The 23,779-nt window shown below is 34.6% G+C and overlaps 1 protein-coding gene across 1 annotated transcript; it reads right to left on the bottom strand.

Moving 5' to 3' along the window:
• Nucleotides 1-168: 168 nt before the first annotated feature.
• Nucleotides 169-23,779, bottom strand: LOC147403442 (putative sugar phosphate/phosphate translocator At3g17430). The gene is made up of 10 exons (XM_086439031.1): nucleotides 23,598-23,779; nucleotides 21,838-22,132; nucleotides 13,701-13,808; nucleotides 9,447-9,478; nucleotides 9,315-9,365; nucleotides 7,112-7,173; nucleotides 6,754-7,015; nucleotides 1,319-1,584; nucleotides 1,119-1,213; nucleotides 169-742 (listed from the first exon to the last, which is right to left on the bottom strand). Exons 2-10 carry the CDS (start codon nucleotides 21,919-21,921, stop codon nucleotides 569-571), a joined length of 1,134 nt encoding a protein of 377 aa, XP_086295157.1. The 5' UTR covers nucleotides 21,922-22,132; nucleotides 23,598-23,779; the 3' UTR covers nucleotides 169-568.

The following is a 23,779-nucleotide window of genomic DNA, read 5'->3' as shown; positions in this document are numbered from 1 at the left end:
CATGGGTTCCAATACACGAGATCTTGTTTTTCCAAACCGGTTAAGAACCACAATAGAAATGCAAGCTCAACAAAATACTTTCACGCATCAAAATTTCAGACCTATAATTCCATGAATCAACAAATTTCGGACCCTAACAGAAATATGTTGGGGTTGGCAACAGGAATCTCAACAATATTTCTTTACTATTTCAGATGCATGGAAGCAAACTCTTATATGTAATGTAAAAAACATCACCATGGATTTCTCGAGAACAGGAAACAACAGCTTCCCAACGTGTTTTATCCTCTCTTTCCTTTTAGCTTACTTAGCTAGGACATGTCTTCGTTAGGAGGAATACATTCATAATATCCAAGACTTCAAATGAAGTCCCAACAGGGAATTAATTTACCTTGTGATTTTCAATATCACAAAATATGAGCAGACTTTTAAGAATGCCTACAAGAAAGAGCTACACTGAAACTGGCTTTTGTTCGTTCTGTTTTTTTCCCCTCTTTCCTTCGGACAAATAAAACATGCTCTGAATGTGAGTGCATATTATATATTAATATTTGGACATTATCATGAATCATGCAGTATGGCTGCTAAGCTGGCTTCGCCCGATATGAGACAATCTAGAGGATGAAATTAGGGGTGCTTCTTCATCCACATTTTGATCATTGGCAGACCCTCCATTGCTTCCTCCATCGCTGCTGATATTGGGTGTGTACAGATCAGAGGACTTCTTCTCCAACTTCCAGTCCTACATTAACCCAAAAAAATTAAATATAAAAAAAAAAAACACTTAAGAACCCAAGCCGAATGAAGCCCCTGCAAATGATCTAAATTTCCAGTCATGCATAATTTTTCTTTTTAGTTAAGGTTCCACCTAACTTGCTCATATTTTAGTCATAATAAAAAAATAAAAAAGGCCTCCTAATAAGGTTTCATACTGATATAAATAACCAAAACTATTGTATACAGCTAAGGATTAAGAACGTGGGGTGAAAGCAGCCCATTGTATGTATCTAAAGTTACTGGCACAGTCTTTAACACACATTAACTAAACAAAGGAAATATTAATATAGCATAGACTATGGAATAATTTGTTATCATGAGAAGAGATGAGAAGAAATTACTTTTGCAACTCTTTCTGGGATACTTTCAGCAGGAAGTTGAGATGCACGAACATCCTTGACCTTCAAGTAGTTGTACATAACAACACCACATAGAGCTGCAAAAAAGAAAAAAAAGAGTTCAAATGTACATTATTGTGGATCATTCAGAAAGGTACACATATACAGTTGCGTTAAGAGTGTCTGAAGTTAAGATGGAGTACCAATTGCATAGCCAATAATATTCAGCCCAGTAATTGTGGACTCGGGAAAAATAACTGTTGAAAGAGCAATCAATATCCAGTCTTTCAAAACACCAGCAACTCTGATGGTGACTGCCCCAGTTCTACCAATTACTAAGAAAATTGTGAAGTTCAAGGCTAGAGCACTCATAGCATTCGAAAAAAATATCCAGAAATTGAACTGAATCTGTGAAACTTCCATTTCAGGCTTCTCCAGTAAATACCAAGGAACAAACAGAAACAAGAAACTGCACATGGCAAAATGTGAGAAGTGTGAGCATCTCAGGTCAATGGCATACTTTTAAAAGACATTGTCCACAAAGAGAAGGCATAATATTACTTATAGAAAAAAAGGTATAATATCATTGAGCTGATATAGAAGATGGAATTGACGAATAATGGTGGGTTACAGAAAGATGACATATTCTCATGGCATAATTGATATTTCATTATTTTATATTAATGAAGAGTTGGACAATGGTTAGACTTTCGATATATTAAAAATAATAATAATAATTTAAAGGTTACACATCCATATGATAAGTGAACAAAATCTACTAGAAAACAGAGAAAAACTATAACTAGTAAAAGACTAAAACTAATGTCAACTAATGTTAAGCATATAAATATAATGTTCTAGACAATAAGTTTCCGAGAAAAGTCCCGCTCAATTAATCTCCATATTCTGAAAGGTCTGAGTGTCGGTTTTCATTGTTTGAGATATCTTTGGTAAGGGAACTTCAACCAAAAAATCACCAGATCAAAGGGACCAGAAAACCAAGGCCACCAAGCAAATAAATGACCCAACCTAGTTCCCCATTGTAGTATTGTCCTATCACTTCCTGACAGTTTGTGAAGGAAAGGCCAAGGGTGTTTCACTACATCTATTTTGCATCAAGGTCATCAATGGTTGATTGCCGTATTGCTGGGCGATTCATATCTTCCTTGAAAATTGCATATATTGTACATGTGGCGCTCAGGATGCATCCCGACTCTAGGTGTGAGAATGATCTCTCAACCGATTTCTGATTCTATTCGGGCAATCTACAGACTCAGGGCCAGAGTCTTCCAATTGGAGATTGATAGCCTTCAGACTCGAGTAGTCTTCTGGTTAGTGATTGAATTGCCTAACTTTACAAATTTCATTTATAAGGTATGCGAATCTCGAGGATAATTCTTTTAGTATTACAGTTGGGTTGGGTCTTTTTCACTTACGAGGTGCCATGTGTCCAGTTTAGAGTAAGTGTAGTTTATTGCATTTGCACCCACAAATAGTCATTTCTTATTTTGTCTTTGTAAGGCTTACCACTTATCTATCTCAACATCCTCATCTCTACTACCACTCACTCATTCTATGAGCACATTTATTGATTGCCCAACATTTTGTTTACTTCTTAAAGATAATTGATCCTAAATAATGGAAGTGATCGGGTATTTCTTGTCCCCAATTCTTAACTAGAGCCCCATCCTGTTAAGTGCCCTACTAAAGTTGCATTACACACATTCTATCTTGGTCCTACTTATCTAAAAACTTAGTTTTTAAGGTATGTCTCCATAGTTCTAATTTTGCATATACTCCCCCTCACTAACAACCCACACTACATCTTACCACATTATATAAACCAAGGTACATCTTTTGAATATGAGCAATTTACCAATAAGTAGCTCATGAAAATACGAAGTTAAATGATGTGTAAACCCAATGTAACTATAAATTCCCTTGTTTCACCGCCAATTATTTAAGTCAGTGCTCCAACATATAATAATGTCAATATACACATTTAAGACACTTTTTTTTCCTAGTATCCATCAAATTAACTTCATGCCAACTCTCTATCTTGTGTTTTTCTTAGCCAATTAAGATCCTGTGGAGATTCCTCCATATTACATCTTCTTCCCTCCTGTCCTACATCACTCTTTCCCCATAAATTTATGTTAATTAAAGAAGGTAACAATCTGGTGATTTAATAACCACTCTCGAATGCTAGTGATAAAATCCATGACCAATAAGTACGAAGGACTAGGAAGAAAAAAAAAACCCTTATTTGTCTAAGTTAAAAAATCCTTAACTTAAAAAACCCTCATATGCCCAAGTATGAAGGAGTGGAAAACTAATCCAAGTAGTTAAGATCACTAGATGACATGAACAAGTTCTATTAATAATACTTGATGACGAAGGTGGTAATATGTTCCATCATATAACATTATTCATTTAGCCCGTGTTCACAAGTATCACCCATACTTGGTCTCCATTCTTACTTTTGATATATGCCTTAAGAAAAACTAGTCATGTTATCAAACACTTGTAAATTCCTTTAAGATGTGTCTTGTAATTCAAGAGATATGCTAGGTAGCATTTCACAAATATTAGTCATCCTTGTCATCAAAACCTTAACTTTAATATTTCGTGTGCTTTGAACAAATCTTGATCCTCCTTTTCATTCTGTCTAATCCCATGTCCAACATTAATTTAAGGGTTTTCACACTTATAATAACGATGACAAAGCCTTATTGTAAAAAAATTGGGGCAGAATATGTTGTTGGTAGTGTTATATCCATAAGAATGGATAATACAAACCCATGTGTAGAAAAAGGCCATTTAGAGATATTTCTTAGCATTTTTTAATTACCCTTTCCCTCTACGAGTCTTGTTAATACGTCGGCCATGAACAATGCCCAACTATGTACAATATTGTGATTTGACAAGGGAACTAATATTTCCAAATGGCAGTCAGAAGTCAAATGTCAAATTAATTTATAGGTGTGCTAACATGTTCACTTCGTTAGGACAAAAGCCAAAAGAAAGAACAAAGACCAACCATGGGTGACACTCGTCAACATTGGTTAAATATAAATTATTTGTCATTTAATGATCTTTATTTAGTTGGAATAATTAAGACCTTCATAATACCTAGGGCATCAAAGGGTCTCACAAACATGTGTGAAACATCACAGACTCCAAGGAGCAATGGTCATCATCACCAACATTTGAGATTATAAAATCACTAGGATTGGATTACAATAGGTTTTGTACTCAAGATTGTCTTAGTAAGAAAACAGCTTCGATGATTGACTTATCTAACATGAAGCCAATTGGCTCTCCAATATTTAATCTCTTTAATTAACATTTTCTCCATCATTTCCTCTCATAATCTTTTTTTTTTTTTTTTTTTTTTTTGTGATGAATCTCTCCCATAATTTCATAATGAGACTCAAGTTCTACCAAACAAAAACCAGTGCAATTTTGAACATCCCAATAAGTAGAGCATAATACTACTCCATTGTTGAAGATCTTAGTTAACCATCAAAATCCAAAGTTTCCTCCACGCCCTTCCCAAGATCTATTGGAAAATCTTTTAGACAAAAACATTTCCTATGCTCAACTTAAACAAAGATTTTTTATCCTCTCATATCCACACCAGATCGAACTGGTATCATAACTTACGCCCCTTTCGAATTAGTGCTTCTTTCTAATTTTAAGTTGCCTATGTGTTCTTCATTTAATTAAGTTTGAAGATAGGCTCTCCATCTTTCCTTAATCTCCTCAGAATCTCAGACCTTCACTCTTAATGCATCCAACTTCATTCAAGTATCGAATTTTCCTCTCTCTCTCTCTCGCCCTCCCTCTCAAGATTGCGAGTTTGTAAATATCGTTCTCATGTCCTCTAGTAGTCAACCTATAGTGAAAGCCGTGATATGTCTATGTTTTGCCGTGATACCTTTCTACTTCATTTTTAACACTTCTATTCAAGGTCTAAAATCTCATTTCAAGGCAATTTTCAGTCAGGAAAAAAAAATAGTTTGACAGAAAGATTCTGAGAATCTGAAACATTACCAAAACGTTCAAAAGTTTCTAGGACAATTTTCATTCTAGTTTTGCCCAAAACTGGAATGTTTCACCAAATCCATTCTGAAACGACATGAAATTTTGAACCATGCTTCTATATTTTTCAAAGTTCTGTTCCCTTTTAGTTCGTTTTCAAGTCCTATAATAATTTTTTTCAATAAATGAAAATTATATTAAAGGGAGGACAAGATGGCCTCCAAGAGGAACAAAGAATGACTAACTAGAACCTTTAGAAACCAAAGCCCATCTAAAGAAGAACAAGGAAAAAATAAACTAATAAAAGAAACAGAAATGATAACATCCTACATAGAACGCTCATCCCCTAAAAAATCATGCCATTCATTTCCATCTAAAGACCCAAACAAACCACAAAGGGCAGAAAACTTCCAAAGAATCCTCTCCCTATCAGCAGTGGCAGTGGGTCTCCAGCTTTGGAATAATTTAATTAACAAGTGAGAAAAGCACCGAGAAATATGAAACAGAGATAGAAATGAAACCAAACCATATGAGCAAAGTCACAATGAACAAGGAGGTGATTTAAAAATCCCCATTGGATTTACACATAAAACAATAATTGACAAATGTTATTCTCCTAAGAAATAGACAATTTATTTCCAGAGTTTGTCCGAGGCCAAAGTACAAACAAAAAATGCCACATTGGAAGAAGTTTTAGGAACACAAATCACAGAAGCAGGAAAATTGTGATCATCATCACCCTCGATAACAAAATAGAAAGATTTGATCAAAAACATCTCATCCCGACTACAAGCCCATAACCTTTGATCATCCTCAAGACCCACACTAGGCATCGTACATAAAAGATTGATAAGGGAAGCAACATCCTGAATCTCCTAAGTCTTATAACATGACCTCTCTTTTTGCAAAATTTAAAAAAAAAAATTAACATTAACTTTAAAAGATTATCCCAAAATTTCGAGGTTGGGTGAACAAATCGTGTTCCTATTTTCAACTTTGTCCAAAGCCATATCTCTTGTCAATTCAAGCATTCATATCAAGTCTCGCTACCTCAAGTATCAAAACACGAAATCTCTGAAGCAATAAATCAAAAGAGACATAAGTTGACCAAATGGCATGCCATACACCCCAACACGTTTGACTAATACACTGAGCAATCAGTGCCACGTGGAGAAAGGACATGGGTAGCCAGAATGCAAAATAAAGAACAATTGAAGTTGATAGTGTTATAAAGTTCATACACAGGGAATATCCTAGGAAATTAAGTAAAAACCTGTGACCAACTACATGTATCATTGGCTTCAACCAACTTATAGAAATGCCACATCTTGAATTAAGCAAAGGATTTGAAATTAAAGTCCCCTTCTTTCATGATATGATAAAAAATGTATCTGGCCTACACAGTTTTTCTCCTTTTTGAGTTTAAACCAGACAGATAAAAAAGAATAGGATAAAGTTACTCATTCTCAGTTCAGGCATACAAATTCCATAACTAGCAAGATTTGTACATATAACATAAAATGTAAAAAATAAATAATAAAAATAAAACAAAACAAAAAGGGAAAAAATGCCCTACAACATCAAAATAAGATACCTGCATGGAGCTATGTAATATAAGCTAGTGATAGGATTTAGCGTCAAGCCCTTCTTTTGGAGAAGGACTTGAGTTAAGACCAGTCTAAGAGCTTCAGCGAATATGCCGGTAACCTGGTAAACTGTACCAACTACATTAAAATGAATTTCCCCGTATGAAGAAATGACAACTCCAACGCTGACCAGCAACATGTTCAAGAATACGTCACACCTTAATTTGTCAGTGCCGCATATAACAGCCATGAAAAATGTTGCCACTGGCACTGTACATCCAACATTTTAAGACTAATCAGTCATTTAGTAATTTCAAGGGATGATCATGAAATTAGATAAAATACTTGCATATAATACCAACATACTTAGAGCTTTGAGCATCTGAATGAAGGCCACAGAGATGTGCAAATAAGCAGTGTTACCAAACCTGTAATGGCATAAAACATGCTTTTCTGAATAAAAACAGTATTGCAATGCAAAAGTTCAATATAAAATGCTTGTCACCACAGATAGGGGGGGATGTTACAAAGGGAATCTAGATAGAGACGACAGACATTATCCTTCAAAACATACACTGATACCATGTGGAAAGAGTTGAAAATTAAGTAGTAGAAGTCATGATCATATCAAGGTAAAAAAAAAGGATGTAGAAGACTGGGGCAGTGTGTATTTGTTACCCCAGGACAGTTTTTTTTTTATCAGTTACCCCAGGACAATGTTGATAACCATTTACCCCAAAAGACCGATCTGATGGAGAAGGTGCAACTATGAATGTAAGAGGATCATGGGTTGAACTAGGGCATGATACGTGAGCATGTGTAATGCGGAATGCAAATCAAGTCAACCATCAAGAGTTCCAATGGAAAATTCGTAATTATTTAAGTTTTCGTTTATTTGGGTATAAATTTATTGTTTTATCGTTCGAGATTATTTTAGATTAGTTATTTATTTAGCCTTCTGTTTTAGAACTTTATTTTTATGTTTGTTGAGCTTATTCTCATATTTTATTGGCTCATGACCTTAGTATAATATTTAGGGGTAATTTGGTAACTTTAGGATGTGTTTTATTTAAGTTTATTAAGATTAAAAATTTAGAAAAGAGAAAGTTACGAGAATTAGGTATTTTAGTTTTATTAGGACTCTGGGTTGATTTTCCTTATTTATAGATTGTATTGGATTTATTGACAGAGAATGAATGAAATAGACAAGAAGTTTTTATTTTCTTTTGAATGTTAGTGCATTCAACATGATTGATGTCATGGAAATCATCGAGTTGATTCCAAGATAAATATCATTTTTTTTTCTTTAATCCTCTTCTTATCCACTTTCTTTTCTAATTATTTAATTTTTATTATTATTCCTGAGAGATCAAGAACCTTTAATCCTTTCAAGAAACCAATTCATAAATTATGTTTTTTTATTTCTTGATTCTTGTAACCCCCTTCTTGATCTTGATTCTTGATTCTTGATTCTTGAAACCTACAAACCCCAACCCTTAATCATTTCTCCATTCTCTTAATGTTTAATCATTTCCTTACCCTATAAACCTTAATCCTATCCTCCCATTGTAATTGCAAAAAAAAAAAATATTTTAAATGTTGGGTTTTCCTATCCTAACCCAAATCGTTAACCTAATCCCTAACCAAATTTTTCAAAACCCCATATTTCTTTCTTTCTCCCTCACCATCCTGCATTTACATGACACCCAGGAACGAAGGCGGATAACACAACACTCAACACTACCCCTTACCCATAAGGGTGGAAAATTCCTTCGAGGAAACTTAAACCTGTGAACTATACGAACCTAGTGCTCTAATAGCATTCTGACAACCATTTACCCCAAAAGACCAATCAGATGGGGAAGGCGCAACTATGAACGTAAGAGGGTCATGAGTCGAACTGGGGCACGATACGTGAGCACGTGACACCCGGGAGCGGAGGCGGGTAACACAAAACTCAATAGATAGATAGATGCTTCATCAAATTCAAAAGCCTATTTAAGAACTATCTTTCACCCAATAAATTTTGACCGGAGCCCAAATAAAGCATGTACAAGCATGGGAGAACATATCATCCCAACCACAAAGCATTTAAATTTTGACTGGAGCCCCAAACAAAGACCGTAGAAACATGGTACGTGCCTTGTTTTTGGAGGAAAGTTGTCATCCTATTTGCGGTGTTTTGGGCCATTTGGAGAGATTGTAATGATAATATCTTGAAAAATAGGGAAGGGTCTTTAAAGTCTGATGTAAAAGAGAAAAACTCCTCCATCATTTATTTTTATTCCTGTGAGTTTCTCCCCCTTAGTTCCCCCTTTATTTCTCCTTAACCTATTTTTTTTTAACCAATAAAGAATGGGCGCTTTTCCAAATTCTAAAGGAATGCACCAAACATTGAACTAAGCACCATCTGGACATAAACATAACAAACACCAAATCATGCATTGCTTACGAAAGAAACAAAATGTCACAAACAAAAGCACACACCAGATCATGCATTATTACAAAAGAAACACCATATTGTACACCAAACAAAAAAATGTCCAGTTCTGACACATTAAATGCTTACCAAAGGCTTGATGCAAAGAAGGCACTTATAGGAATCACACACGTGGCATATCTGCAAAAACAAGAAAAAAAATTTAGGCAAAAAACGTTGGGAAAAATTACGTAAAAGGAGAAAAGATTTCAATTGCCTTACATTTCAAATGTCATTTTGACTGGTGAAACAACCTGCACAATTAAACCATTGATGCTAAAACACAAGTAAATAAGAATAGGAAAACAAAATCTGAAAGAAAAAAATAATAATAAACTTGCGGAGACCTAACAAAAATTTTATTTTTGAAGGAAATAATAAATATAAAACGAAGAAAGATGGTCGAGAAGACCAGCTTAGTACAAAGAAAATAGGGAAAAAAGAAAGCAACCCTTGAAATCCCCATGGTGCTAAGGATCAATCACAACCTCTTAAAATTTACAAAAGATGTAGTAAAGGATTGAACAGTGAAGCTCAACCTTTATTTGGTGGGATGGTAACTAAGTGGTATTTTGGGGGGTTTTAAGTAGAGTTGATGAATAAAAAATTGCAGCTTGCTCTTTCCTCTCTTGAATGTGTAAAGCTTTGAGACATCCTAGGTGTGATTAGGATCATATTGGTGTGAGTTGTAGAGGATCTGTTTGAACATATTCCCACCATGCTAGTGCGTAAGCCAAGAGTTCGGCGGGCACAAACTTCACTCTCAGAAGAAAACTAGGCAGCCAAACAAATAAATAAAATAATCACCTACTTCCTCAATAAAGAACCTTGAATCCACAAGGAAAGGCTAGAGAGATAATTCTCTAAGAAAATTAAAATTAATTTAAAAAATCATATGAATTCTAGATAATGTCTACTACAATGGCTTAAATAGATTTGTGGACTTCTAATTTAACTCCCTTTTACTCCCATTGCACTTTCCTGAAATAGAAAAAGCCTAATTCAACTAAAACTCCTCTACTAAACTTAAAATATTTAATATTACTTTCTTAAACAAATTAAGACTCAAAATTATCCAAAAATTAACCTAAAAACATGAAAAATAAGACTAATCAATTTGTGACCTACTATAGACGGAAATTTGAATTGTATCATTATGTGTGGAAACATGCTATTACGCGTAGATATTCAATTTTTTTCTCAAAATATATTAGAAAGTTAGAATAAGTGTCTAATGCACTATATATATATCACATATTTTAATATATATTTTATTATTTATATTTCTCTTTTTCCCCCTTTTTCTCATTTCTATCTCTCTCTTTTTTTATATACTTTCTTCGAAGTTTTTCCTTGCCATTTTAAACCCATGTTCTAATTGGGTAACTATGCTCCTCCCCAACGAAAAACATGCTTTGTTACTTCAATGAGCCAACAAATAGTAAAAAAGAGCCAATGATCATAGAATTATCTCCTGGCAATTAAGTCGCATACTGCCAACTTTGAAAGAGAACTGATACTAAAGTAGGGAAAACGCATCAAATGCAAAATCAGGAAATAGTTATAAATAAATAAAAAAATGTGAAATGAGGAAATGAAATGAAAAAATTATCAAACGAACAAGGGTAAAACCCCAAACGACAATATGATATGCGATCAGAATCCTAAGGCAGCCAGTCGAATAAAAAGTCGCCTTCCCTAAATAACATGGGCAAAAAGCTTTGAAAACAAAGCATTATCTATGGTACGATAGAATTGAGAATGCATAATTCTGACTACACACGCATTCAATTGTTTTCCTCTCCAAGGGAGATAGAAACAATAGACCCACAACTAATAAAGCTAGAAATATATGTAGACACCCCAAAATTGTATAACATTTCTTTTAATCTTCAATTCAAGGAAATCCGGGTAGAATCACCAAATAGACCTTAGGAACCAGGAGTTAAAATCATCCCCCTACATAGCCAAGTTCATTTAAAAAAGAAATGATTGATCACGATCATTATTGTTAAACAGCCAATCCTGCTAATCAAGAGACGAAATAGGTTTTATCATCATCTTTGGATCAGACTCAAACGTTAGGCTGATAGATGGCTTGTCCAAAATCCTCCATCAAAAGGCAATGCATTCAGGGAACACAGAGCATGAAAGTAGCATTCATTAGATTGTTGGTTTTCGTACTCCTAATGGTCAACCGGAGTTTTCTATGCTTTTGTTGACATCTAAAACCTCTAGATATTGAGTGGCTTCTTCAGCCTCCATGGATTGATCCTTCATTAGACCACCTGGGCCTTACATCAATCATTCCATTACATCGATCTCATACCCAGAAACCCACTTTTCAATTTGGTCATTGTGTCTACATAATCAAAATTTGAACCCAAGTATGTCAAAAATGTCAATAATTACCTAACTGCATCCTTGTTCTGATAAATTCAAACAATAATTTTTTCTTGATCAATTGGAGTTTTTGACAAAAATCCAAGAAACTGTTTTTAAACAGGATCTATCTATTAAATCGACCCATGGTTGAAAAAATCGGATTCTTCATATCGAATACCTCTAGTTAGCAGATATGATCACGATTGGATTCACCAAAATAGATGAACTTAAAGAGTTCGCAATTTGGCAAATGTGTGTGTGTATGTCGAACCATGTCCCGTAAAGCAACAAAATATAAAACTTACATTTTTATTACTTTTTTAAGTCCCACATTAATCGTGGAATAAAAATTTGACCTCCTAACCTTTTATAAATAAAGCCCCCCTTCTTAGATAAATTCACACAATCACAACAAACCCCCTCCAAGTTTGGTTAATTTCTAAAAAAGTCCAAATTTTAGAAACTACTAAAAATCCCAAAAAAAATTCAAAACCTTACTAAGCCTCACAGTCTTTAGGAATTCCTGAAAAACCTCCTCAAATTTTGAAGAAATTCCAAAAAAAACATCTTCAACCTTTTAAGGCCACGGCCCTTAGGAAATTTCAAAAACCTCCGCAGGTTTTGAAAAGTACTAAAATACTCTTTTAGGCCCCAAAAGTCCCCAACCCTTGGAGAATTATACATTTCTTAAAACCTAGGGAGGTTTTTTAAGAATTCCTTAAGTTCAGGGGGTTTAAGAGAGATCTGGGGAAAATTGATTTTTTGGAAAATTTTAAAATCCGGAGGAATTTTAAAAATTAACCAAACTTGGATTGGATTGGTTATAATTGTGCGAATTGAAGAAAGGGAGAACCTTTATTTATAAAATGTCGTGATACCAAATTTCTAGCCCCTAATCAATGTGGAACTAAAAAAAAATTATGCAAAGGTAAATTTTGCATTAATTATTTTAAGAGGCATGATTTGATACATACACGCGCATTCATGGTGTACAAACCAGTCAATATGTAAGCTAGTTTCACCCACTACAAATAGTATAATCGTTACTCCTTTTCCTATTGATATGTATATTATCAACATTAAACTTAGAAAAAGTGAACAAACGACCCAACCACGGGACAGATCCGACAGACTTTGGTAGAGTTATATCAGTTTTTGCATACTGGAAATCCCCTCTTAGTAGACGGCGTGAAAAGGAATAAATCCCAGCAAGAGAATGCATCTGTCTACACTGGAAGTTTTTTCCTTTTGGTTGATACGTAAACCTGTTTTTAATGAGAGCAGTAATCCAGGTGACGGCAGGTTTTAAAGCCAGGTCTATGTTATCAACCGTTGAAGTTCCTACAAACAATGTAGAAGAAGTCCTCCAGTACGAACTCCCGACCGATATGAACCTTGAGTCTCCGAGCTAACCAGTACAACTCTAGGAAGACGAAAACTCTCTTCTTAGACCACAATTTAGGTCAGAAAAATCTGCTGTAAACTCCAGGCAACCTCGTCTTCTTAGTTTTATATTTACACACCAAAGCCTCTTTTTTTATTACAATAGATTCCTTAACTACAAGAGAACCTTCCCAAAATGACCACACAGATCACACACCTCTTTATTCCAGATTTAAGCCAACTCAAAATAAAACTAAGGATTCTTATGGAATGCATGGTACATCTTAACTTAATACCTTAAAAACCATTTATAAACTTGCTCCAACCACAAGTCATGTTATTACAATGTATCACAATCACTGACCTTATTTCTAAAAATACAATCAGTCCAGCCTCTTGAAAAAATCAGAAGGTTTTGAACAGTTTTAAACTAATTTATTTATTTACGACATCGTCAATGACCCAGATCAACCAGGATGTAAACCATCATTCAAGCCAGACCTTACCAGTTTTACGGTCCGACGAACAATATGAATTTCAAAGCATTGCTTAAACAACAGTCAGAAAAGAAAGAATCCGCAACAAAGTAAGATTAGGGCAAGAGTGAGCAAGAGCAGGTCTAATAAACTGTAAAATTAGTTTCATATAATCGAATATAGCAATCATGTTGATAAGCAGAATGTGTCAAAAATTTAAACATAAGCATACCTTAAAGACACGAATTAGAAGGAATGCTACCCCGCCAGAAAACCCCATATGAATCATAGTAAGGGTTATGGGAAACGGAAAATTGAAGTATTTTGGAGATAGAACCCACTGCAAATGAATGATAACAGACCATGTTTAAATCTATTTTGCTGAAATAGACAGGCTATGAAAGCATAAAAAGAGTTTCAACAATAGAAATTACAGACTGAAAATGTAACCTCAACATAAATACTACAATGAGAGAAATGTTGTATTATAGAAATAAGGACAAAATAAAGCCAGACAAAATTAAGCAACCATTTCTTAGATAGAGAAATTGATTTACACCAAGCAGTAGAATCAATGGCTCTTTGATACACATCCAGATTATAGGTGTTCAAATTCACTAAACTCATACGTAATTATATTATTCAAATGGAGGCATAACTTACTGTGATGGCTTATGGAACTATAGAAACATGTGTTCAATTTGACATTCTTACTCAAGTATACTCCACAAAACCAAAATACCTAAAATTGAAATTCTTATTCAATTAAACTCAACCATACCAAATTATCTTCAATAACAATAAAACCAACTACATAATTTGGGGATGAACCAGTTGGTAAATGACTCTAATTAGAACTTGTACTTTGAGATATTTCGAAGGAATTCACTACTTAACCTTGATTAATGGAACACGGAAAAGCTTCTGATTTTTTAAAGTATTTATCCTCCAAAACTTCAGAATTTTGTAAATAGGAAATGCCACCAATAGCCGTAGTTCCCTGACATGCTGTTCTCAGGTTCAGCAGTCTTCAACATTACTATTTACTTTTCAAATAATTGGCCTTCGCATGCAGAATTGTCTCATTGGGCATTACAATTCATAGAGAAAGAAATCACTCATCATTTTCAGAGTCTATTATCTATAATTTTTTGATAATATAATGGGCAGCATGATGTACGCTATAAAGCATAGCGGGCACACAGGATTGTCTAAATTGTCCATTATTCTGTATTGAGACTGAAATTACTAATTGTTTTACATATCCCTTATTCCAAATATTCCTGTACCGTAATAAAAAATAGTTTGCATAATTGCAGATAGATCAGACAAGAACTGGGCACCAAAGTCAGGCCCACTTGGAGCCAGTCCTCATTAGATGCACTCAAAATTGGCAACTCAAGGGCTGAATGCCTGATACATAGTTGGGGAAGGCAAGAGCCTGACTTTAAACAAAATGAGAGGGAGGCAAAACCATCAAAATATTTTCACAATAAGAACCAATTATACCCCCCAGTCTTACATTGGCCTTAACATATTTGTATAATGTATTTTAGGAGATGCACTTCAGCACCGCCGGGGTAATGTGTTGTAAGCCTCTTGCCTTCTGAGGCTAGCCTTATGCAACGTCAGTCAATTCATCTCAGCAGCAACCATGGGCAAGCATGGTGCATGCCTCCTCCATATGTTAGAATACATAGCTTATGATCACATTGCGCTGCCAAGCTGCAACAGAAGGCCTAATAGGGATGGTTGGATTAGTGGCCACAAGGATTAGCATTGGCAAGTTTAAAGAAGTTTGAACTGAATCACTATGACGTTTCTTGAAAGCAATTTTCTTTTTTTTTACTTATCATGGGTATCCCCACACTTCGGGTGAGACTAATCCCACTGTCACACGCACCACCCCCTTAGAAAGTCCTACATGCAACTAGTTGAGTCAAGGGATAACAAACCCTAGAGGGTGGCCCCAAGGAATTCATTGCTTCGTGGGGTTTCGAACACTTGACCTACCCTTCCTAAGGAGCTAATCAAGGCTCGGCTTGCCTCTAGGCCAACCCCTTGGAGTTGAACTTTTCTTTTAAATGGCTATCTTTTCTTTTATACTTAAAATTCAAATCTTTTGGATGTTTTGGCGAGATGATGATTGCTTTTTGAAAGTTAAATGAATTTGAATTAAACTATATGTTTGTTTTGACAATATGGTGATGGTTGAAAATCATGAAAAGTTGGATTTTATGCGTTTCACATTACACAAATCATATAATATTTAAGACTTTTAATATGATGAAATTTAAAATGGTGGTGTATATATTATTAGTATTTGTATGTCGTGTTGTGTAGCTTGTGCTGCCTTAGAGATCCACAATGAACACATTCATCTCCAATGAAGATGTTAAAATTTACACGTTAAAGGTGCCACAAAGGCACCTTTATCACATGCAAGCCACCTTTTAACAAATAAGTTTGTTTAACAAACTCAACACCTCCAATGTACACACTAGTGTACACTTTATTTCGCACTTGCAACGGCTATCCTAACAGTTATATTTTTAATTATATTTATTGAATTAAAACACTACATTACATATATTGAATTACAACACTACCTTTTACATATATTAAAATAAAATACTCTACCTAATACATTGATGAGGGAAAAAACACCACCTATTATATGTATTAAGTTAAACTCCACTACCACATTGATATTGACTCTCTTCCTTTGAGCAATCTTTTTTTTTTTTTTTTTTTCATATTGTTTGATATAGTAAACCATTTTGAGAAGTCTTTAAGTATCCAACAACCATCTCACTTAAAATGGTGCTCCTCTTTTTTATAATGCATTTATTTTATGGCCCTTATCTATAAATAACAAATCAAATTAGTCACATTTTAAATATATCCATATCAGAAAAAACAAAAAAACAAAATATGTGAACTAATTAACTTACCAAATCTTCAACATTATAGTCACTTGACAAATACTTCTCTACCATGCGAACGTATCCAAAATATTTGTTGAGGTGAGATTGAACGCTCAACCAACAATTGATCAAACTTAAGCTAATTTTATTCGTCGCATAACCTAAGACATTACTAAACTCATCCCCAGGTGATGAAGAGCCAACATCGAAGTGCCGTCGATGTGAACTCTTGGGGTCCCATAACTTTTCTCTCGCTTGATTTGTACCCGTGACTACATTTTTTGAGACACGCAACCAAGCCTTGCACAGTGCTTCGTTTTCTTTTTTTGTCCAATTAAGATTACTTGACCTTCTGTTGCATTTGACTTTCTTCTTCTTTTAGGTTGTGAGAGATTTCATATTCTTAGTTTGAGAAGGGAAAATGGGGGAATGAAGAAATTAAAGACATTTGATAGTGTATATCAGATTTTATAGCATATAGAAAATTTGGAGAATTTTATAATGTATAGGAAATTTGGAGGAAATGAAACACAAAGGTCAATTTCCAATGGTTGATTTTTTTTTAATTTTAAACTAATATTTTTTTATTTAAATATAGTCATAGAGCCAGAAGTAAAGAAATTAACACGCTGACATGGCTAGCCAAACGACTAGCCACAATTAACAAAAATTTTAACGTCTGACAAAGTTAACAAAGACTTCAACAAGTCCATTGGAGAAATTTCACTAGCGAAAATTAGTGGGTCTAACACTAACAGATCTACTAATGTGTTTATTGTGAATGCTCTTAGTGGGTCTGTTAGCGTCAAACCCACTAACTTTAGCTAATGAAACATCTCCAATGGACTAGTTTTAGTCTTTGTTAACTATAGCTAGTCGTTTGGCTAGCCACGACATTGTTGATTCATTTGCTTTGGTATAACAACTATATTTTAATAAAAAATATTAAAGTTTCAAAAAAAAAAAAAATCAACCGATGGAAATTGACTACACTATCAAATTTCCTCCATTCTTTTATTTCTCTATTTCTCATTCCCCCACTATGGATCCTCCACCTTCATTCTTCAACTCTAATTTCAATCAATACAACTCCCAACCACCACCACAATTTGATTCTTTGTATATGTTCAATCCATCTTAATTTTTTCTGATTAATTGCGATTCTTATCCCATCAACCTTCTCAAACTAATAACGTGCAACCTCCGACAACCTAGAAGAAAATGAGTAAATGCAACAGAAGGGGAAGTAAATCCTAATTGGATCAAGGCGGAAGATGAAGCACTGTGTAAAGCATGGTTGTAATTTTTGAAAGATGTAGCCACGGATACGGATCAAGTGAGAAAAATTATGGGATCGAATTCGTGCTAAGTTTAATATTATCGTGGGCTATGCGACAGATAGAATTAACTCAAGTTTGATGAACAGTTGGTCGAAAATCAATCCCATCTCAACAAATATTTTGGATACGTTCATGGTATAAAGGTATCCATCAAGTAGCTATAAGTTGAGACATTTTTTCTCACGTGATATTTTATTTGAAATGTAATTAATTTCATTTGTTATTTTATAGATAGGGACTATAAACAAATGTATTATGAAAAAAAGAGCACTATTTGAAGTGGAATAGTTGTTAGAACTTTCTTAAAGATATCTCAAAATGGTTTACCTATACCAAATAACATGAACAAAAAAATAAAAGATTGCACAAAGGAAGAGAAGTTGTATCAATGTGGTAGTGGAGTTTAACTTAATATATGTAATAGGTAGTGTTTTAATTCAATAAAATGAATTAAAAATATAGTCGTTGGAAGTGGAAGATAACACGTACTGATACACACTAGTGTGTACATTGGAGGCGTTGAATTTGTTAAACAAACTTGTTAAAAGGTGGGTAGCATGTGATAAAGGTGCGTACGTAACACTTTTAACGTATAAATTTTAACGTATCCATTGGAGTTGCTCTCATGAAATTTTCAGAGATTGTTGGATCGAACACTTTTGGGCACCTTGACAATTGGCACCTATGCTACATGACAAGGTAAACCTGTTGAGCATCCAAGGTATCTTTGAAGCACCTTGTGTCCTGTATCCAATGAGATAGCAGCAACATTTTGGAAAAAACATTTCAGAGAGCTCACAGGATGCCGATAGGCATTGTACTGTTTCAAAGCAGTTGGTACACCCGAAACCCACCATAACTACATCTGACATAGTAAAGATTAACCAGCCAGAAATAAGACTATCGATGGAGTGTCCAAGGCCAATGGCTCCACACCAAGAGCTCAACCCTCCTAGTCCTAATAAAGAGATCTATAAGTATCCCTAATCTGCACCTTAGAAGAAGTTCTAATAACCATTCTTCTTTGGGACTGTTACCCTTTAAAAGACTTAAGTCACACTTGAGCTACTTCTTTGGCAAAGCAAAAGTGATTCTTGGTTTAGAAGGCCACCGGAGTCAACTCGACATCTTATCTCACCTTCCGTCTACAATAAAATTATCATTTGTTGTTGTTTCCTATATTTTCTTTTGTCTGCCCTTCACATAAAATGAGTAAGTTTGATACAAACAGAGCAGAAAGCCAAGCATTGTTTGTTTCTTCCAACACAATTTTCATGAAAACAATCCAACTGAACATAAGACATTTTACACATGTTAATCCTACAGCATGTGATCGTAGGCATGCTAAATATTTTAAATGCACCCACAGTGCATACATAGACACAATTAGATGACAATACCTACTAAAGTCATGGAATTGGCAGCAATCAAGAGTATTACTTTAGAGATAGGATCAGGGAAACAGTACATCCAACGTGATAATAAAGCGCTATTGGAAGAGATCAAGGGTCTCTAAAGATTCTCTGACCATCTTTAAGAATTTGTGGTATATAGTGTGAGATGATTTGATGCTAGTGATTAAGGACTTTCAAGATAGGTGTTTTGGATTATTGTTTTTGAATAGCACATTTGTTTGTGGCCTTGATCCCAAAAAAGTCAAGTGCAAATAATATTTTAGATGCTAGGACAATTAGTCTTGTGGGTTGAACATATAAAGTCAATGCAGAGGTTCTAGCATCTAGATTAAGGGAGATCACACACACTATTATTGGCCCTAAAAGAAATAAGAAATTCTATATGAAGTTTTGATCACAAATGAATGCAATCATTTGAGAATCCGTTTGGGGAAATCGGGGATTTAGTGGAAAAGAGATTTAGAAAAAAATTATACGATCACGTGAGCTAGGAATTTTTTAAATATTTGTTAAGTTGGATAGGCTTCGACAAGAAATGGATGGGTTGAGTCAAGAAATGTATCTTCAACTTCCTTCTTGATCCTCTAGTTAATGGCAACCCAACTAGATTCTTCAAGAGCTCAAGAGGATTAAGGCAACAGGTTCCACTATCACCATTCTTGTTTGTCATTATAATGGAGGCATTGGATCGTCAAGTGTCCAAAGCAATGTCAATTGAATCCTTGACTAGTTCCTCAGTAAAGGTAAAGGATCTAAAGGTATCTTATTTACAATTTGCCAATGACACACTAGTTTTATGGATGAGTCAATTGACCAATTGAGATTCCTGAGAAAATTGATTTGTTGTTTTATTCAATTTCAAGACTACCCATAAATGTAAGGAAAAGCACAAATGGACATCTTTCCAGCAAAATAATTTGGACTCTATATATGAGCAAAAACATTTGGGACCCAATCAATGAAAGGGTAAGAGAGAGAAAGTCAAATGCCTTTTGAAAGGGGAAAAAATGACACTGATAAAAAAAAACCCTATCAAGTATCATGGTCATTCCCTACCCTTATTTTGATCACTTGAAGTGTAAAACTTAGACTGGAAAGCTTATTAGAAATTTCATATGATACGATAAGGAAGGAAATTGAAAATTTCATCTCGTCAAGTGGAAACTTATTTGTTCAATAAAGAATAATTAGGGACAAGTGTCACGGGCTTTAGAGACACAAATTCAATTATGTTATGCAAAAGGCTCTAGAGATATGGGATTGACCAAGTGAGTCGTGGAGGAGGATAATCAAGGTATAGTATGGTGAGAAGGTATTTGGTTGGGAGAATGTAGTGAAGTTGTTTTAAGGATGCAACAAGGCACTCTCAAAATTTCGAAGCAGGATAGCATTCAAGGTGGGTAGAGATAATAGGGTAAGGCTCTAGGAGGATATATAGTGTGGTGCTTCACCCTTATCTTTTTCCATCATTATATACCATATCCCTATTAGGATCTTCCATCGGAGGCTTTCATGAATCCTATTGGGGGTGAACTATTATGGGATTGTGGCCCTAGGAGAGGTTTTAATAATTGGGAGGTACAAGACAAGCTAAATCTCAACAATAAACTATCTTTCATCTCAACTATACCTTCAGAAGAAAATTGAAGGGAATGGGCATGTAACCAGGAGAGACCTTTCACTGTCAAATCATTCTAGTTGTTTTTAGTCCCTCCTTGGAACCACAACGTGGAGTCACGAAGTTCCATCAAAGGGGTTTTTCTCATATGGTTCATCAAGTTGAACAGGTTCTTACTTATGACCAGTGTTGTCAAATGTGGCCGCATATTCGCATATGCTAGAATCGAATACCCCAAATTATGCTATCTACCAATATGCGATGGCATGCGATTTGTGTGATGGCATTTTTTTTCAAAAAAAATTCTTACAACATATGCCGCTGCATATGCGATGTGCAAAATCACAATGTGAACAGCAAGTGCTTGTCGCACATGCTATTTAACAACATTGCTTATGACCACCTAATTAATTGGGGAATCTTTTGCCCAACATTTGTTTCCTTTATAGAGCTAACGGGGAATCAGTAGATCATTGGTTGATCGATTGCTTTTTTCTTCTTATTGTTATTCCAAGGTTCGCAAATAAAGGCTTTTGTGCATAGAAAGAGAATCATGTGAGCACTAACACCCTTTGCAACTCGTTAGAAAGTTAGGAAGGAAAAGATAGAAGAATGTTTGAAGGGAATGAGCAGACACTCCAAGAGATGATCATTAGCGTATTAGGGCTATTTTTTATTTTATTTTTTGGTGTAAGGTTTTTGATAAAGTTAAAAGTGTATTTTTTGAGGAATTTGTGTTAAATGGGACATGATGCGTTCGGTCCTAGAGTAGTTTTTGTTGTACCCTTTCGTACTCCCCTCGACCTCCGTTTTTTTCTAAATATATTTATATCTACCAAAAACAATGCAGGTATCCACATATCATATAAGAAAATTCATTAAAAACCCCTATGTCAAGAAAAGATAAATAACCATAACAACAAAAAAAATAGTTTTCCAACTATTACATCCCAGCCCAGATAATCCAATAGACTCTCTAAGCTAAATTGAGAAAGAATATTGAAATATATAATTAAAGGAGTCAAGATGTGTGTGTATTTACAAGACACAGAAAATATCAATGTGTTACCTTGTTGTACAAAATAACTCCCGATGAAAGCAATATGTAGATTAATAGGTATAGATAGGTCAACAGAAGTGGTTTTCCAATCATTGTGTCTACTTTTTATTTCAATCAATTCCTGGCTTGTCGACCATATGACAAGTTGAGATTTCCAATTGAAACCAGAAAAATTAAGATTCCAGGCATGTTTCAACAGAAATATGCTGCAGTTATCTAAATCCAGAATTGATATCCATCTCCTCAACCATTAATCATCAGAATAATGATCAATTCATACAAAGCTACTTCTGTACTTCTGAATCTGCAGGGATAAGAACCAGGAAAACCATGAGAAAAAATAAGAAAGGTTCCACATAATCTCATCATGATACAATCATGCTACATTCAGAATAACTTATCTACAAATTGGAAAACTCGCAAGTCTACATTTGAAATGGTGATGTAAGCTAATCACAGAATTTTGGTGTATATACATATATATATAATGAAAAATGCATAAAACAAGCATTTCAATATAAAATCCTCCTTTCAAATGACAGAGTGAACGTTAAAATGAACTATTATCCTTGCATTGTAAAATAATACAAGGATGGCCAATCATAATAACAACAATGAGAATTGAGCGCTTTGATGGAAGACAAGGTATCCAAAAGGGAAAGAATAAGGATGAAAATACATGGATGGAGGTAGTAAGAAGATACGAAAGACATGCCTCGATTGAGAATATGGTTGGTGATAGAGTTACATAAGGATTCTTACAATGTCGACCCAAGTAGTTAGGATAAGGTCTACTCAATGATGATGACAGATACATTTCCAACAAGTCGAAGGAGGTGCTTCAAAGTCACAAACAATTTGGATGATAAGAAAGACATCATGTGAAAGATCTTCACATCATCCAATGGGAAGGAACATTTCCTTGCGTGAAGTTCTCATGTCCATCCATCCTCGGATTGATTTTCTATTAGAGCAAGGTCTTCGAGGAATTCAAAGGAGTCTTTTTTTATGATTTTTTTTTTTTTTTCAAATGGGATTCTTTATGTGATTCATGAAGCTTTTGTTGTTAGTTGTTTGTCAAGTCTTCGGTCCTTGTAAGTTTGGTGGGTGGCTGCCTTGCCCTCCCTCCCTTTTCTCTTTCAACAAAAACTGCATTTTTATCTATCGAAAATAAAACATGCACGTATCTAAATCGCATCAAAGCCTAAAATACACAATAGAAAAAAAAATACACTAAATGAAATATGATTATAATTAAAATTAAAAAAATAATTTTATTCAGAACATTTACATTTTGAATCTTTATTGTAATTAATTTATCTTCTTTTTTCTTTAGCTCCTCCACAGCTGTGAACCCTCCAGAACGAACTTGACTCCCATATGTGTTCTTATATAGAGGGACAGAACGAATGTTCAAACCCTCTTAACTCCAAGAACCTTTCACCATTACAATAAGTTTAAAAAATCACAAATCCATACATTACCATTAGCCGATCCGATCAAACAACAACAAATATATCCGTACAAACTCGAAAAATCAGATTTTGCGAGAAACAAAGGTGGAATGTCACTTTCACATTAATAAGTCGTTGAACAAAAGTAGAAATGGTAACACATCAACATCAAAATTCCATAAAACATGCATCTGATAAGAAGATTTACAGATCCGTGAGTCGAAACACCAGATCTGAGTTCAAATGGATAAAAAGAAGTCTCCAAGATATACAAAAACAATTTGCAGGTAGAATGAGATGGGAAGAGAAACTCACTGTAGATCTGAAGTCCAAAAAAGATGGATTTTAATCGAAGAAAAAGGCCGAAATTCTGTGATTCTCACGTGAAAGTGTCCTGATTCGAAGACCCAAGCTGAAGGAGATTGGATTCGCAGAGGACCAACACGATGACGAAGAGTGAGGGTTTACCCTCCACTGTTTAATCAACTAAGCACTGA

Source organism: Akebia trifoliata, chromosome 4 (genome assembly GCF_017979445.1).
Source record: "Akebia trifoliata isolate Shusen 1 chromosome 4, ASM1797944v1, whole genome shotgun sequence".
NCBI lineage: Eukaryota > Viridiplantae > Streptophyta > Magnoliopsida > Ranunculales > Lardizabalaceae > Akebia > Akebia trifoliata.
The sequence above is the reverse complement of the archived record's forward strand: the minus strand, read 5'-3'. Positions and strand labels throughout refer to the sequence as shown.